The following is a 14,523-nucleotide window of genomic DNA, read 5'->3' on the forward strand; positions in this document are numbered from 1 at the left end:
GGTAGAAGAGGGAAAAGCAAATGTGACTCGCCAGTCTGGAGGATAGCGGCCCTAAGCCTGGCAAGCCACTCTGCCCCCGGTAGCCTTTGAAGACAGTATCCATATTCTTGGAGAATATCCCAGATAGCTTGGAAACGGAGACCCGCCCATTTTCTGGAGTAGTGCAGAGACGGACACGGAGGCAACGGCATCAACGTCGTAGACATACAACCATCGGTACGCCCCGATTTCGATACACCGCAATCAGCTTCCAGATAAAGTCGCGCGGGTTCGCTTGCCCGCCTGCCGACCCGATGATATATCCAGGGTTGATGATGGAGAGATGTGTCTCCTCGAACGCCGGGTGCTGGCTGCACGCGCGGATGATCTGTTCTGAAACATACTTGGACCGACTATAGCCGTTCCAAAGTCGATTGCCAATGTCTTGCGAAAGTCCGCTGGATGGGGTTCTGCCTCCAGATATGAAAACGAAACTTGTGAGGGATGTGGACTTGGCGGCGGCTTCGACGTCGAATCCACATTGGCTTGCAGCAGGCTCTCGTAGTCGAGAGTGTAGTGAACCATTGCGCCACAGTGGATGACCCCATCCACCACCTTGCTCGTAGGCCCATGTCCATGCAGAAGCTCGAGATGGGCAGTGGTCAGCCCAAATGCTTTCTGTGACAAGTCCCCAGGCCACACTGTATAACGGGATCGGAACGATTCTTGCCACCAGCCCTCCAGTATGGCGCGTTTTCGAATACAATCGTCAGGGCTTGCTGGTGAGCAGCGCCTAGGTTGGGCGCCCCTGGGTCTTGCGGGGAAGATCCTCTACGCAGCTTCTATGGCTTTGATGGGCTGCTTGATGTGTCTTCTATACAGGGTGGGGACTATGGAAGCCACCGGTGAGTGTCCTTCCTCTGTTTGTGTCGTCCTGCATCAGCCTAACGCCAATCAAACTTCATTACAGAAACCGTGGATAAAATCGAGTCTCGCAACCCAGGCATCTTCGGCACGCAAGGAGAATACTCCCGAGCGGTTTCCGTGACGACAATCGGCTGGATGGCCGGCTCGCTCGTTACACCGGTCGCGGCGGGCTCCGTCGTCGAGTGGTTCGGATATCTCGAGTTCCAGTGCGCCTCAGCGACCGTTTGTGTGGTGGCGGGCGTTGTCTCGGCTGTTTACTTGGGTCGAAAGATTAGAAGAGAATAGCACCTCTGGCTGCATCCAATGATAGTCACTGACTTATTCCACCTTTCACCACCATGCCAAGCGGACTAGTAACCAAATAAATGGGGTCAACCACAGGGCACCCTCTCTTTTCATGACCTCGGCTGCGGATCACTAATCGGCTCGGAAGATTCAACCTTTCGATGATTCTTGACCTCATGCCGGATTATCTCCAAGATGCCTTGATCAATCCACAAATCAATATCTCTATCCTACCTCGGTCTTCGCATTACCTTTTTTATATGAAGCTCCGCCTTTGCCTTGGAATACCGTCTACGAACGTCCGAGATAGAGAGCGGACCATCCACACCACGACCGAACCACTACAAGTCAAACAGCTACGATGTCCCTTAACCCTCAACAAAAGCCCGTCCTCGCTGTAATTGGTGTCGGCCCCGGAATTGGCGAAGCCGTCTCGCACTACTTCGCGACAAAGAACTTTACCGTCGCCCTCATCGCGCGAACGGAGGAGAAACTCGCCAAGATCCAAAACACTATCAACACCGCCGTCGGTCGCCCTGATGCATCCAAGTACTATGTCGCCGACGCACGCAGCGAGACTAGTCTACAGTCTACCTTTGCGGCTATCAAGGACGACCTGGGACCCGTGAACGTGTTGATCTATAACGCGGGCTCGAGACGGTTCACGCCGCGGACGATTCTCGAGACGAGCGCCGAAGAGTTTGAGAGTTTCACGAAGATCAATCTCTTCGGGGCTTTCTATGCGGCCAAGTGTGTGCTTCCGGACATGTTGGCCAAGGGTGCTGGGACGATAATCTTCACGGGTGCAACGGGGTCGATCCGTGGGAGCGCGGGGCTGAGTAGCTTTTCGCCGGGGAAGTTTGGGCTAAGATCGTTGAGTCAGATTATCACGAGGGAGTTCCAGAGTCGCGGTATCCATGCGGCGCATCTCATTGTCGATGGGCCGGTTGAGAGCGATCTTGTCGGTGGGGTAGTGAGACGGCGGTGGGAGAGGGAGGGGGAGGCGGGCAGCGAGAAGCTGAAGGAGAAGGATTTGTATCTGATGCAACCGAGTGACCTGGCGGAGATATATTGGTATCTGTACACACAGCCGCGGAGTACGTGGACGCAGGAGCTTGATGTGCGGGCGCAGAGGGAGCAGATGTTTTCCAAGATGTAGATACAGCCTGAGGCAGAAATGGAGTGGGTTTACTTTATTCCGGTCACATGACTTTGTTGCCTTGCGGCAGGCCAGGGGCGAGATCAATGAATCCACCGAAAGGCCCGCTTGTTCTCTTCTCGCACTTCGGACCAATAATGGCCAGGGCTAGGCCGCTGGAGCGAAATTCAGCGGTCCCTGCAGCTCTTGAATTCTGGGCGCCACCACTTCGACACGGAGTACGCTAAAAAAAGGGTGCTAGGTCGGATTCTGGAACAAGACGGGGCGGATTCGGTTGAATGCGACCCCAACTCCGCCAACCAGCAGGCCGCGAAAATCAGCCAGACCGGCGGGGGGAGATGAACGATGCTGTGTAAGGCTGGCAGCCCCTTTTCAAGACTTCTCTGCAGCGCTGTGACTGGCTTATCAGTGCCAGAGCCGGCCTTGGCCATGGGTCGCGTCATCACTAGTACGTTTTCGTCTCCAACCAACTGGGCTTGTCCCGAAGATGGAGTCGTGGAGGATCCTGAGCGCTGGGCAGTGTCACATTGGCCTTTCAGACCGCATCTGAAAATTGTTCCCCAGCTGCCATCCAACACCTGACATCCACACCTTCATGTCGTTCGTTTGCGTCAGCGTTTAGGTGCTGAACAGAATGTGGTTTGCGCCCCTCGTGCTCACGACCTTGCTGTCATGGTCTCTGAGCGTCTCGGCCACGATTCTGCAGAATGGGCAGCCGCGAGACGATCCTTACCCAGGCCAGGTGTCCACCATCAAGCTCGATAACTCCTGGAGAAGCTACGATGCCGATGCGCCTGAGATCGCCTACAAGGGTCGCTGGGATAGTAAACACATTTCTTGTGAGTCTTCTCCTGCTCTTGTTCGACTTGCTGTCGACTGCTAACTGTTTTGTAGGGTGGTCGTATGTTTTTCTCCCCACTTGACTCCTTTTCTCTGTCGGCGCCGCATGAACCATCACTAACTCGACCAGTGCACCGGGGTTCAAAGTAAAGTTTTCGGGAAGCAAGGTGCGATCGAACGTTTTTTTCCCCCACGATGGGATGGTTAATAATGATATCGAGTCTAGCTTGCGATAAGTTTCGGCGAACACACGTCGGAGGGCACGCTCGTCGCATACCGGTACCTCCCCTCGCTCAACTTGAAGGGCACGGTTATAACTTGGTAGGATCGGGGCTCTCGACTGGCTATTCTCGAACGTTACCGCCGACGCAACATACCAATTCATCGGGCCCGGCACAGAGTACGAGGAACTACCTACGGATGGAGACCACGTTTTTGAGTTGAGAGGTATGTGGGACCGGACTTCTGAAAGCGAAGCGGATACTGACATCTTTAGTCACAAATTGGGGCAGAGGATAAGTACATCGTTTCGGTCGCACGTTCCGCGCTCATTCCTTGCACAGTGCAGATCGCCGGCGTATCCGTTGACGTCGACGACCACCTCACGCAACCGCCGACCTACAAGAAGAAAGTGGAAATCATCGGAGGATCGTACGTCCGTGCTGCTCAAGTGGGAGTAGAGCTTCGCTAACAGAAGTAGCCTCACGGGTGGCCAATATGCGACTTATGAAACGCTTTCATCCTGGGCCTTCGTCTATGCACAGGGGCTAGGGAACGTTGAATTCGGGATCACGGTAAGCCACCTTCGTATTCCTGGTACTTGGTATTGGCATGCTGATATGCTGGCAGGCCTACCCCGGAGCCTGTCTTTCCGATATGCAATGCTATGGCGGCGGTGTCCATGGAATGATCTGGTACTGGCACCATGCCTCCGATCCCGGCTCACGCGCGCGCGAAATGTACGACCATGACCCAGAGGAATGGGACGTCACCGCTGAACAACCCGCCGACTTGGTGATTATCCAAATGGGCGGAAACGACCACCGTTCGCCGAATGAAATCCCCGGGGAGAACTTCTATCAAGGATACATTGAACTTATCGAAAACATCCATCACCACTGGCCCGACGCCTCCATTGTCATTATGGTACTACCTCTCCCCCCTCCCTGGGCTGTCGCTACTTGCTAACGGTGCCAGACTCAATGGGGCTTCTGGAACCTGAAAGGCGATGAATACGTACAATCCGTGATTTACGAAGAAGAAATTCAACGCGTCTACGAACACTTCAAGGACCGAAAATGGCGATTCGTCTACCTCTTCCATACTGACGGCATCCTCAGCCACAACGATATCAACCCGAAAAACCACCCTACAGATGTTGGGCACATCAAAATCGCTAGCCACATGCTACAATGGACGAATCTTATGCTTGGATGGGAGCTGAAGCCACGAGGCGAAATGCAGCACGGCACGCTTTACTGGAACAACATGGAGAATTATTGAGTTTCTTTTACTATGGATAAACTTTTTTTTTACGTTACCCTATTTATACTTAGATGGGATTGGATGGATTGGATATTATGTACATAATGACCTGCATTGTCTGTCCATCGGTCCTCAGCATATGAGGCGTTTCTCAGCAATGCGTGACCGGCAAGTAATGTATTCATGGCATACAGCACATTATCTTTAGGGAAGACTTCGAAGATGCTGATCTTGATCTAAGAAGACTTGAGCCGTATATTCATATGAGACCTACTGCAATGACAGGATATCCAAGAAGGACCCACACTGTCGGAACTGGGACTGCATGGGCTGCAAGTGCAATTACTGCAAGAGTGATCCGAACTCTAAGGACTGGGATTTTCACGAGTGGAGAAGAACCTGTATCGTGTAGCGAGCATCTCCGTCATGAAAGCTGAGGTAAATGCTCCAGAAGAAGTGAAATGAGCCCAAACCAATGAATTTGAGCACACAAGTTGAAGATGGACTTGGCCGTCTAAAATGAGGAAGAGTAAATACGATTCGCCCCAGAAAAGCTTCGTCCTCAAACCTAGAGCAGGGGGCAATCTCTCCTCTGTCGATGCTCATCGTCATCGTCATGCTTGCTGGTGGAGCAAAGAGGAAGACCCTGCCTGAAGCTTGGGGTTGACGACCTCGACACTCCCAGACGTGGTGTTGAGGGTTCAAACAACCTTAATCAGCGCTTCGGGAGAAGGTCGACTCTAACGCCTTGTTCACTGTCAATTTGGAAATATATATTCCCAAACTCCATCTCATACGTGGACGGTTTGAGGTGCGAGCGTCAACATGCCGATGGGTTGCCCCAAAGGTGACGCCCAAAGAAAGCAAACCGAGCACTATGCGACAGAAGTGACGGATTTCGAAACCTCTGCATATAGCATGGAGACATTGCACGTCGTGCAACCGTTGAGTATGTTCCAAGTGTCGGGCTAGGGCTGGCAGTTGGGGGAATCAGAGTTGAGGCGGTGTGGGGACCCGGTTGTCGGCGGTTTTCGGAAGAGTTTGACCAATTTAGTCGAATCTGGCATGATGGATCAATAATGAATCTTCAGCCAAATCATCGGGATGAACCCCTTCATCCGGGCATTCCAATCAGGGGCCGCCTGGTATCGTGTCGGCCATGCTTCTGATTTCCCTGATATATCCGAACGTGCTCACGGATGTCAAATAACACCAAGTTGCAAAGCCTTTAAAATCCCCAACGCAAAAGGCGAAGATCCCGTCGAAGCAGATATCGAACTCCCAGGAGACCTGAAAGATCAGGTTCTCGTCTTCCGATATAAAGGCAATTTTCATGCCATAGACCATGTAAGTCTCGAAAAGACCCTGTTCCAACCAGTTTATTGACCATTCAGCAATGTCCCCATTCTTCATTCCCTCTTTCCCAAGGGACCCTATTCGACATTGAGGACTTCGGCATCACTCTCAGCACGGGAATCACCTGTCCGAAGCATGGGTGGTCCTTCGACATCATTTCAGGAAAGGCGGACCGCGGCAACTACAGGCTGAAGGTCTGGGAAGTGCAACTACGTGACTCGACTACTTCCAACGCCGACAGGGAGATCTGGGTACGGCGAAAGCAGCGCATTGGCTGAGTCACATGATTTGTTGGGCGCACACCCAAACCATTTAGTTTACATGGGACCTCACGACCTACGATGCAAAAGGGACTGGCTGTCCTGCTCCCTTTGATGCAGGGAACCTATTGTGCCTGGAGCTCACGTCGAACCGGCGGACTATCAAGCTGGAGAAGACGGATTCCACGATACCCACGATATTCATAGAGATAGAGACCTGTTCACTGATGCCAATATGCTCTTGTTCCTGTTTGTTGTTCGGGTTCCTTATATTTATAGACCTGCCGCTCTCAGTTCGCATGTATTCACCGCGCGACGATTCCTCGCCCGGCGGTTCAGAGATCTAATTCTTATTATAGCTTGCATAGAACCCCGCATGACCGGTCACACCGATAGCCAACTGTGCAGAGACGGGTTCCCCCGCACGTTAGCGTCCACTCCCTTACCGCCGGTGACGTCGAGCATGTATAACTCCCCAACTATAGCATGGAAAGTGCTGAGTCTCGGGCGCAATCTGTCATACCCCGACACCCTCTAGCGCTTGAGACCATTTCGTCTCCCCAGATACAATCAGCCACGGAAGTCTGTCACGAGTCTCTTCACAGATGTAAGCCACCCTTTCTGCACGATTGCTGCTACCTAGTGTCCTAGGAGGAGGAACTGTTAAGTGAAAACGCTTGCTATAGTTTTTTAAATGGTGGAGAAAGACAATCCTCCATGTCTCTTGGAGGGTGGTCAGGCCCAGGCCATGGTGCAGCCGAGAGTTAGCGCACGCAGAAGGCTGTCTTCCTCGATCAAATGGCATATCTCCGTTGCAAAGCTGACTCCATCTGGATAGATAGAAATATCCTCGACCTCGCCACCATTTCGGCGGCCGTATACCCCTAAAAGACAGGTCTTTCCGTTTTCTTGTACTCGTATTGCACATGTCAACAGCTCAAGCATGGGACTGCAGCGCGCACTGAGACAGGCAAAGCACCAGCCATCAGCCTCCAGGGCTCCGATCTCACAGCCCACTCGCAGGTTCCACACGGTAGGTCTCTCGTGGCCTCCGAATTCCCCAGTCCAAATCTTATTCGGTTAGTGAACCCTTATATCACCCGGGATATCTCGCATATCAGAACGACTAGCACATCCAACATCTACCGTCTATTCTTCCCGAGCGAACCCAGCTGCCACTCCCCATATCAATTCTGGTACGACACTCTCGACAACCGCTCAAGGCCGGCCCTCCACAACCCACCGATGAAGACGGGGTGTATCGGCCGGACCCACTTTATAAATGCAGCCGGTTTAGTCGGTTGAAGCAGGTGAGGCAGATAAGGGGCGTGCTTACCCCCCTGCATGTGCGAGTAGTGAATGTGGGTTCTTTGCGGAGAGGGATTGGTGGGTTGGTGGCGGTTGTAGCACTACAAGCGCACGTGGTATGGCGGAGGTAGAGGGGAGTGAGCTTTGAAAGTGACGATTTTGATATTTCCTGTCCTTCCTTTTTTTTTGCAATGAACTATCTTGATGTTAAGTTTCTCGCGTGGTCGACCTAACCCCTAGCTGCGCGGCCGAATAGTTGGATGACCACCCCCTGCGAGACGACGATATTGGATGGCATGTCGCCCTAAAAATATCAGAGGGACTTGAATCCTTGTTGATTTACGAGCCTCAAGCCGGGCGACAAATCAATAAATCGGAACCGCCGAGGTTGGCGCATCCCCGCATTCCCGAGTGCCGAACGGAAATACTTCATGGCCTGGACAACCGGGCATGATGAGCTCCTCGATTCAAGTCATTTTTTAACTTTCATCGAGAAGTTTATGATCAATCAATATGGGCAAAAAAATCGAGTGTTACATCGATATTGGTGCGTGAATCCATCTCCCCTTTACAGTCACATGCAATTGACTCCGACAGTATCGCCATATAGCTTCTTTGCGTTCTCCTATCTCCAGGCAAATAAAGCGGCTCTCGAAGCCCTCGGCGTAGAATTCGAGTACGTACCAGCCTCTGAGAGTTTGTCTGTCAACTAATTGTTCAGATTCATCCCCGTCTTCCTCGGCGGCATCAACGTCGGGAGTGGTTCGTCAGCACCTTCCCAGAAATTACTTAACTATACAGACCCAGAACTGTTAATATATTCAGGAAACAAACCACCCTTCACGCTCCCCGCGAAAGCTGCGTACGGCAAATACGACAGGAAGCGCGCCGAGCGCTACTTCGGCTATGACTTCGAGGTTCCCTCGTTCTTCCCGATCTTGTCGCTTCTGGTCGTTCCCACCACTACGCACCACGCCTCTGAATACTGAAGGATGAATGAAGGCTAATGAGTTGTGTAGCCCCAACGCGCCTTAACGTTCATCAAGAAAACGCACCCGCGGGAAAAATACGAGGTCGCCTTCCTCGCCCTTTTCGAGGCGATGTGGAAGGGACACGTCGATGTCTCCGTTGCTGAGAATCTTGCCAGCACGCTTGGCAAGGTTTTCAGTAAAGAGGAAGTTCAGCACATTCTCGCTGGGGCGAATTCCCCCGAGATCAAACAGGAGTTGACGGGTGTTACGGGAAGGGCTGTGAACGAGCTCGGGGCATTCGGATGTCCGTGGTTCTGGGTGCATGATGGGAAGGGCAATGCGGAGCCGTTCTTCGGGAGTGACCGGTTTCATTATATGTGGGATTACCTGGGGCTGCCGCATAGGGATTTGGAGTTGTTGCCTGGAAGAGGGGGTGGGAAGCTGTAGGGAGGTCTACAGGTGTGTTGTATCCGAGCCATTGGGAGTGATCACCCCACGACTTAACCACGGATGGAGAAGAAAAAGGTTTACTCCGAAGTCGATGATACATTTAATGCATTCTCGACGTACAACAAAGTTGACAGGTGATCCAGCATAAAAACCTTCGCTTTACTGAGCAGCACATAGCTTCTTCGTAGCGGGAAGGACTTGGTCTATAGAGCGTTAGCTGTGGACCAGAATCGGCAATGGCCGAATACTCACTGATGGCCACGTCGGAGCCGCACTTCTGGATAACACATCCAGTAGCAGCGCCCTGCACCTTATCGAAGTTCTCCTTCTTGCAGACGCACTTGTAGTCCGTGGTCTTGCAGTTGGTCTTGCTCTTGATGGCGTCGTCGAGACAGGGGATCGCGCACTTGGGGATGTCGTTGACTGTCTGGGATGCTGCGAGGGTCGCAAGGGCGATTGCGAAGATGGCGGAGAACTTCATTTTGGTTGGATTCGAAGGTGAAGGGAATGAGTTTTTGTTCTTGTCTTGCTCTGTGGGCGAGGTGATGATGAGGAGCAGTTGCAGTCAGTCCATCACGGCGGTTCTTATAGTCTCCCATCGCAACAAGCTCAGCTTCACAGATTACGTCTCCGGGGGGCCTTGAAATTTGGATCTCCCGTCGGACGGAGCTTCTTTGCCGGCGATCAGCGGAACCGGAGAAATGCATCCAAACAGATCTATCCCTGGCGTCGATAAGCTCCACCATTCTCTGCACCAGAACGTCGCTCCCAGTGATCGTCAACGGCGGTGTCTTTCCCCATGTCTTCTCCGCATCGCTTACAAGTATTCCCCAATTTTGATGAAACTGCTCCACGGGAGGTCACTCGGGAGATGGAAGAATCGGTATAAGATCATCTGCGATCTTCGTTCTGTCGGAGCGACGTGGTTGCATTGCGCTTGTTGATTGCGCGTCGACATTGAGCCTTGGAGCGAAAAGTTTCATCTTTCAGGAGGAGCGTCGCCAGAGCTGATTAGATAAGCTCGGAAGCTGCGGCGATGCCAAGACCATGAGTCAGCAACGACACCTGAGGCGGCCACGTTCCCCGCAGAGGGAAAAGGCGCAACGCGGGGAGGTTCTTTGGTCATTGAAGGGAAAGCAATAATCGCCCGAGATGTCACCATTTCTTTCACTGCTGACACGACGCTGCTTAGAAATCCATTCTTCTGCCTTCGGGCATATAATCCCCACAGGCATCTCTTCTTGAACCACAAAGCAGGCAACCTTGGAAGCAAAATGGCCGCCCCCAGGATCATCCTCTACACCAACCACCTGTGCCCCTTCGCGCAGCGCGCCCACATCGCACTCAAGGAGCTGGGCCTCCAGTACGAGGAGGTCATCATCGACCTGGAGAAGCCAAGGGAGCCGTGGTATCTCGAGATCAACCCGGTACCCTCCTCTTCAACCCCTCAGTCTCATTGCCATGCTGACTCCTCTAGCGCGGCCTCGTGCCCACGATCTCCTACAACGGTACCATCATCCCCGAGTCCGCCATCGTCGCCCAACTCCTCGCAGACGCCCACCCCTCGCACCTCCTTCCCCCTTCGAACACTCCGGAAGGCGCCATCAAACGCGCCCAGATCTCTTTCTTTGTTGATTCCTACACCAGCAAGGTCCTCCCGGTCGTCTGGGCATCCCACCGCGCCGGAACCCCCGAAGAAAAGAGCGCCCTCGCCGAGGACCTCGTCCAGGCGATCGAAAAGAACAAGCTTGAGGCCCAGCTATACCCGGAAGGTTCTGGATCCGGACCCTTCTTCCACGGCAGCGAGAAGCTTACTCTAGCTGAGGTGTTGACTGGCTCCTTCCTCCTGCGTCTGCTGTCGTTGCACAAGCCTGAGTATGGATTGCTTGCGCCAGAGTTGCCGAGTCTGTTGGAGCAGCGCGTACCGAAGTTCCTGAAGTGGGCGCAGGCTGTCATCCAACACAAGAGCGTGAACCATCTCTGGAATGAGAAGCTTGCTGGGGAGAAGGCTGTGGCGAGGTTGAAGTCTAAGCATTAGCTGGGCGGTCTTTTAGCTTGAGCACTTTGTTGCATTTATTGATTAATGCGAAAGACAGCACTTTGTCTTTTGAATTAAGCATTCGTCTCCGGTATTGCAGTCTTAGCGCCGCCTGCATCGCACGGCCCGACGAGGCTGAGTCCTCCTGAGATCGTAGCTGCCGACGATTCGGTCCCAAATTTCTCTCATTCCCACGACAACACTCCACGAAGCTCGTCCGCTATTCACGTACTGGCTCTTTTCGTGCAGAATGGCAGAATCAGAATGCCCCCGCAAAATCCCCTGGCCAACAATGTTCTTCTGGATGGTCTGCGTCTCCCTCAATTCGATCTCGCAGCCAACAGGCAGGGTATTAGCTCTGTCATCCGGACACCCGTCAGTTCTCCGCAGCTCCCCGATCATCTCACTCTTCGACTCCATAAGCCTGGTCGTGTCCTGGATGACCGCCGTTCGCTCCTCAGGCTTAGGTATTCGCCGCGAAGCAACACGCATCCTCCTCCACCGTCTGGTCGACGACAAGGGGCACCCGGACATATAAAGAGCCTAAAGAACCGAACCCGAGCCCGATGGGTCTCATTCGGTCTCGGCGCACTACCGCAGTTCATCAAACTCTTCGCCAGCACCGGCGTAACCGTGTCGCAGGTCTTCGGCGCGATGTATCTCATGTCCTGGGTTGTTTTCGAGCTCCTGGCCCTAGCGGCAGCACCAGAGGATCTCTCAACCCTGTCCCGTAGAACAATAGCTGAACGGCCCCACCACGAGCGGTTAAGAAGCATCTGGGCAACAGTTGCCATCCTCGTCAGCAGTATCATCTACTCTCTCCCCGCGTGATCGATACGGCTTAATTTCCGCGAGATGCTCGCAGCGCGAAACGAAGCTCCAGTTCTCACCTTCATCCTGAGCTACATCATCTTCCCAACCGGGCTCCTGGGTCACCACGTGCCTGCCTGGGGAGATCTCCTCTGCGACAGGGCTGGAAACTGGGCCGATTCAGGAACCGCGTACGAATATCTCACCATGATCGGGGTCCTCGTGCACTTTGGAGTCCCCCTTGCCGCAGTGGGGATTGGGGAGCCTGCTTTTGTGTTTCCCGGGATGATGGATGTCCCCGGGACGAGTAGGGTTGTTGGGTGGTCGCTTGCTGTCGGGTGTGTGGTTGGGGGCTGCTTGGTTTTGAGGGCGTTGAGGTGGAAGGGGGGAAGTCGGTTAGTGTGGTTTCTTTGCAGGTGCTGTGTTTGGTTGTTCAGCCGCTATTTTATTATGGGTGTGTTTATGATCAGGCCGGGACGTACATGCCCGCTGGGACGCAGTGGCTTGGATGATATAGCGGTTGAGCACTGCTTGCCTACGAGGAGATGGACGCAATGGCTCTGGTGTGAATAGCACCAGTCCCCATGTTCCTTCTCTCCACATCTCTTTTCCCGCTGTTTTTGGTTTGACTCATCCTGATAGATAGTGTAGCAAGAGTGTGTTTGTGCATTAGGGTATTAAGTATGTCTCATCATTAATATAGACCCGCTAAAGCATGTAAGAAAACCAGCGTTAAACCTACTTTAATATCCCCGAGCCCTCATTCCTCTCCCGATCAGCGAGCTCTATCGCCTCATCCTGCACTCGAAACTGCACAGACCTGAAAATCTGCAACCCTGTCCTAGCACCCCCACCATCGGTCTCCGGATCATCTACTCGCCGCGAGTCCACAAGCCTCATTCTATCTCCATCGATGCCCCCGGTACTGTAGACTCGAGTCCGGGGAAACGATCCATCCGTTGAGGTGGGTGTCTTTGACTTGCGCGTTGACCGAGAGGAACCGTCGGTATATGAAACGCCATCCTTATCCTCGTAGACCGCGATTATGAATTTCAGTGACGAGGTTATTTGGCAGACGACGCTGAGCGAGAGGTAGATTTCCGTCGCTGTGGTTGCATAGGCACCGAGGAGGGTGGGTTCGTTCGAGTCGAGCTGGATCTTTGTATAGTGCAGGCGCAGGGCTGCGAGGGGGACCAGGCTGAATTATATCACGAGCAACGTCAGATTAGGAATCATAGAGGGGAGAAAAGGTCCGGACGAACATACACAATTCGGCAACCCAAGGCCAGAATAACGAGCAGCTTCTTCCTCAACGAGACCTTCACGTGCGACATCGCCAGCGCAGAGTACACGAGGAGCGAGACCTCAGTTACAATGTCGAGGGCTGTAATCGCCCGCCAACGGGGGAACTATAATGCAGTTCTATGGTCAGTTTCTATCCGTTGTGACTCAACCGAACTATGGATGCCTCCATACTAGACCACCGCATTGGGCGCTGATATCCGTCCACGGATGCCGGTCACACCTGATCGCTAATAATAGTACCGAGAGTATCGTCCAGATCACCGTTATTGCAAGGATGGCGCGGATGAAGCGACGCTGCATTTGGTAGAAGAGGCCTTCGTAGAAGACGCATGTAACGATCTTCGAGAGGCCGAGAGTGACGATTGATTGAATGTCGGCGGCGTATCCTATCTTCACAGGTATCAGTGCCATTGCATAATTCGTGCCTCAAAGCACTACCTTGAGCATTCGATCTCGGTGGCTCGCTGCAATAAATTCAATTCGCTTTCCCCAGCCATAATGAACCTGTGCCAACACCAGCGATGCTTGCCCAAATGCTAAAATCTGAGAAATCGATGTTAATGGTTAACTTAGCAGCAGCGAGGAATTCGATGATGCCTACCACAAGGACAGCAAAGAAATAGTCGTCCGCCTGCACGATCTGCTTTCGAAATGAAGAAAAAAGACGTGCAATAAGGGAGGCTAGAGTCAAGACCAAGTAAAACGAAGTGATCACCACAACCAGCCCACTGTGCTCTTCGTCGGTGTCAGTGGTGAGGGGTGCCTTAATGCCCGAAGGAAGCATCGTCCAGGAAGCCAACATGACAAGCTAACGAGCCGGATGCATACGTCGCATCGGGGACTCGGCAGCTTTAATGCAAATGAAACGCGATAGGCAATATGGGCGAGGGCTCACCCTCCTTTCGGTTTTGTCTTATTTTGCAGAAGGTTCCATACCACACAGAGGCTATGCGAGCAACGCACATATCACACCCCTCGATTTACAACAGCATTGGACGGCGCTTCCGAATCACAAGTCCAACGTGGGCTCTGGGCTGACGTTCGGAAGGGCACTGTCCCAAGGTTACACGAGCTCGGCCACGCAGCACGCGTCTCTCGCAATATTCTCGCACGTAAGGGCCAGCGGCATGGCAAGGGCGTGCTTACGCTCGTACAGAGGCAAGGGTATACTCCGTGCCGCGTGCAGTGCCCTGCGACTCGTTTATTCCTTGAAGTATGGCTCGATCTGGTGGACATTTCTCACGAAGGACTCCGCCTCACGAGTCAGATGGATCCTGGAGAGGAAGCCCTAGGAATGGATTTGCCGCCAGACCCCAAAGGGCTGGCTGTCAGCATTCCTCGCTTTGTTCT

At 53.1% G+C, this 14,523-nt stretch overlaps 10 protein-coding genes across 10 annotated transcripts; 7 read left to right on the top strand and 3 right to left on the bottom strand.

Moving 5' to 3' along the window:
* Positions 1-724: 724 nt before the first annotated feature.
* On the top strand, positions 725-1,191 carry BJX67DRAFT_382969 (uncharacterized protein; the record flags this gene model as incomplete). Its single annotated transcript, XM_071033339.1, has 2 exons — positions 725-884; positions 950-1,191. The coding sequence occupies 2 exons, from the start codon at positions 725-727 to the stop codon at positions 1,189-1,191; spliced, it is 402 nt and encodes a 133-aa protein (XP_070884206.1).
* Positions 1,192-1,372: 181 nt separating this feature from the next.
* BJX67DRAFT_186307 (uncharacterized protein) lies at positions 1,373-2,392 on the top strand. Its single transcript, XM_071025253.1, has one exon. The coding sequence runs from the start codon at positions 1,553-1,555 to the stop codon at positions 2,348-2,350; it is 798 nt and encodes a 265-aa protein (XP_070884207.1). The 5' UTR covers positions 1,373-1,552; the 3' UTR covers positions 2,351-2,392.
* A 92-nt stretch (positions 2,393-2,484) lies between these two features.
* BJX67DRAFT_359033 (uncharacterized protein) lies at positions 2,485-3,189 on the bottom strand. Its single transcript, XM_071029623.1, has one exon. The coding sequence runs from the start codon at positions 2,791-2,793 to the stop codon at positions 2,518-2,520; it is 276 nt and encodes a 91-aa protein (XP_070884208.1). The 5' UTR covers positions 2,794-3,189; the 3' UTR covers positions 2,485-2,517.
* BJX67DRAFT_186317 (SGNH/GDSL hydrolase family protein) lies at positions 2,890-4,816 on the top strand. Its single transcript, XM_071025254.1, has 10 exons — positions 2,890-3,189; positions 3,245-3,251; positions 3,321-3,357; positions 3,417-3,469; positions 3,516-3,637; positions 3,687-3,705; positions 3,752-3,841; positions 3,891-3,984; positions 4,040-4,336; positions 4,388-4,816. Exons 1-10 carry the CDS (start codon positions 2,985-2,987, stop codon positions 4,691-4,693), a joined length of 1,230 nt encoding a protein of 409 aa, XP_070884209.1. The 5' UTR covers positions 2,890-2,984; the 3' UTR covers positions 4,694-4,816.
* Positions 4,817-5,774: 958 nt separating this feature from the next.
* BJX67DRAFT_359040 (Rieske (2Fe-2S) protein) lies at positions 5,775-6,898 on the top strand. The gene is made up of 3 exons (XM_071029624.1): positions 5,775-6,022; positions 6,070-6,592; positions 6,651-6,898. Exons 1-2 carry the CDS (start codon positions 5,780-5,782, stop codon positions 6,307-6,309), a joined length of 483 nt encoding a protein of 160 aa, XP_070884210.1. The 5' UTR covers positions 5,775-5,779; the 3' UTR covers positions 6,310-6,592; positions 6,651-6,898.
* Positions 6,899-7,827: 929 nt separating this feature from the next.
* Positions 7,828-9,108, top strand: BJX67DRAFT_359046 (putative DSBA family oxidoreductase). The gene is made up of 5 exons (XM_071029625.1): positions 7,828-8,146; positions 8,197-8,275; positions 8,321-8,361; positions 8,425-8,549; positions 8,619-9,108. The coding sequence occupies exons 1-5, from the start codon at positions 8,113-8,115 to the stop codon at positions 9,015-9,017; spliced, it is 678 nt and encodes a 225-aa protein (XP_070884211.1). The 5' UTR covers positions 7,828-8,112; the 3' UTR covers positions 9,018-9,108.
* BJX67DRAFT_359050 (CFEM domain-containing protein) lies at positions 9,109-9,983 on the bottom strand. Its single transcript, XM_071029626.1, has 2 exons — positions 9,273-9,983; positions 9,109-9,223 (listed from the first exon to the last, which is right to left on the bottom strand). Exons 1-2 carry the CDS (start codon positions 9,499-9,501, stop codon positions 9,180-9,182), a joined length of 273 nt encoding a protein of 90 aa, XP_070884212.1. The 5' UTR covers positions 9,502-9,983; the 3' UTR covers positions 9,109-9,179.
* A 311-nt stretch (positions 9,984-10,294) lies between these two features.
* On the top strand, positions 10,295-11,058 carry BJX67DRAFT_373318 (glutathione S-transferase family protein; the record flags this gene model as incomplete). Its single annotated transcript, XM_071031381.1, has 2 exons — positions 10,295-10,447; positions 10,498-11,058. The coding sequence occupies 2 exons, from the start codon at positions 10,295-10,297 to the stop codon at positions 11,056-11,058; spliced, it is 714 nt and encodes a 237-aa protein (XP_070884213.1).
* A 23-nt stretch (positions 11,059-11,081) lies between these two features.
* On the top strand, positions 11,082-12,077 carry BJX67DRAFT_186451 (uncharacterized protein). Its single transcript, XM_071025255.1, has one exon. It carries the CDS (start codon positions 11,323-11,325, stop codon positions 11,887-11,889), a length of 567 nt encoding a protein of 188 aa, XP_070884214.1. The 5' UTR covers positions 11,082-11,322; the 3' UTR covers positions 11,890-12,077.
* A 529-nt stretch (positions 12,078-12,606) lies between these two features.
* Positions 12,607-13,975, bottom strand: BJX67DRAFT_373319 (uncharacterized protein; the record flags this gene model as incomplete). The annotated part of the gene is made up of 5 exons (XM_071031382.1): positions 12,607-13,066; positions 13,135-13,277; positions 13,345-13,563; positions 13,612-13,716; positions 13,775-13,975. The coding sequence occupies 5 exons, from the start codon at positions 13,973-13,975 to the stop codon at positions 12,607-12,609; spliced, it is 1,128 nt and encodes a 375-aa protein (XP_070884215.1).
* Between the last annotated feature and the right edge of the window lie 548 nt (positions 13,976-14,523).

Source organism: Aspergillus lucknowensis (genome assembly GCF_044049455.1).
Source record: "Aspergillus lucknowensis strain CBS 449.75 chromosome Unknown BJX67scaffold_33, whole genome shotgun sequence".
NCBI lineage: Eukaryota > Fungi > Ascomycota > Eurotiomycetes > Eurotiales > Aspergillaceae > Aspergillus > Aspergillus lucknowensis.

Excerpts from the sequence above, each read along its gene's own strand:
- BJX67DRAFT_186307 (XM_071025253.1), top strand. The coding sequence starts at position 1,553 with ATGTCCCTTAACCCTCAACAAAAGCCCGTCCTCGCTGTAATTGGTGTC.
- BJX67DRAFT_359033 (XM_071029623.1), bottom strand. The coding sequence starts at position 2,793 with ATGACGCGACCCATGGCCAAGGCCGGCTCTGGCACTGATAAGCCAGTC.
- BJX67DRAFT_186317 (XM_071025254.1), top strand. The coding sequence starts at position 2,985 with ATGTGGTTTGCGCCCCTCGTGCTCACGACCTTGCTGTCATGGTCTCTG. Across the intron at positions 3,470-3,515 it reads GGCACGCTCGTCGCATACCG|GATCGGGGCTCTCGACTGGC; the intron begins GTACCTCCCCTC and ends ATAACTTGGTAG. Across the intron at positions 3,985-4,039 it reads ACGTTGAATTCGGGATCACG|GCCTACCCCGGAGCCTGTCT; the intron begins GTAAGCCACCTT and ends ATATGCTGGCAG.
- BJX67DRAFT_359040 (XM_071029624.1), top strand. The coding sequence starts at position 5,780 with ATGAACCCCTTCATCCGGGCATTCCAATCAGGGGCCGCCTGGTATCGT. Across the intron at positions 6,023-6,069 it reads ATTTTCATGCCATAGACCAT|CAATGTCCCCATTCTTCATT; the intron begins GTAAGTCTCGAA and ends TTGACCATTCAG.
- BJX67DRAFT_359046 (XM_071029625.1), top strand. The coding sequence starts at position 8,113 with ATGGGCAAAAAAATCGAGTGTTACATCGATATTG. Across the intron at positions 8,276-8,320 it reads GCCCTCGGCGTAGAATTCGA|ATTCATCCCCGTCTTCCTCG; the intron begins GTACGTACCAGC and ends CTAATTGTTCAG. Across the intron at positions 8,550-8,618 it reads TCCCGATCTTGTCGCTTCTG|CCCCAACGCGCCTTAACGTT; the intron begins GTCGTTCCCACC and ends TGAGTTGTGTAG.
- BJX67DRAFT_359050 (XM_071029626.1), bottom strand. The coding sequence starts at position 9,501 with ATGAAGTTCTCCGCCATCTTCGCAATCGCCCTTGCGACCCTCGCAGCA. Across the intron at positions 9,224-9,272 it reads CGGCTCCGACGTGGCCATCA|ACCAAGTCCTTCCCGCTACG; the intron begins GTGAGTATTCGG and ends AACGCTCTATAG.
- BJX67DRAFT_186451 (XM_071025255.1), top strand. The coding sequence starts at position 11,323 with ATGCCCCCGCAAAATCCCCTGGCCAACAATGTTCTTCTGGATGGTCTG.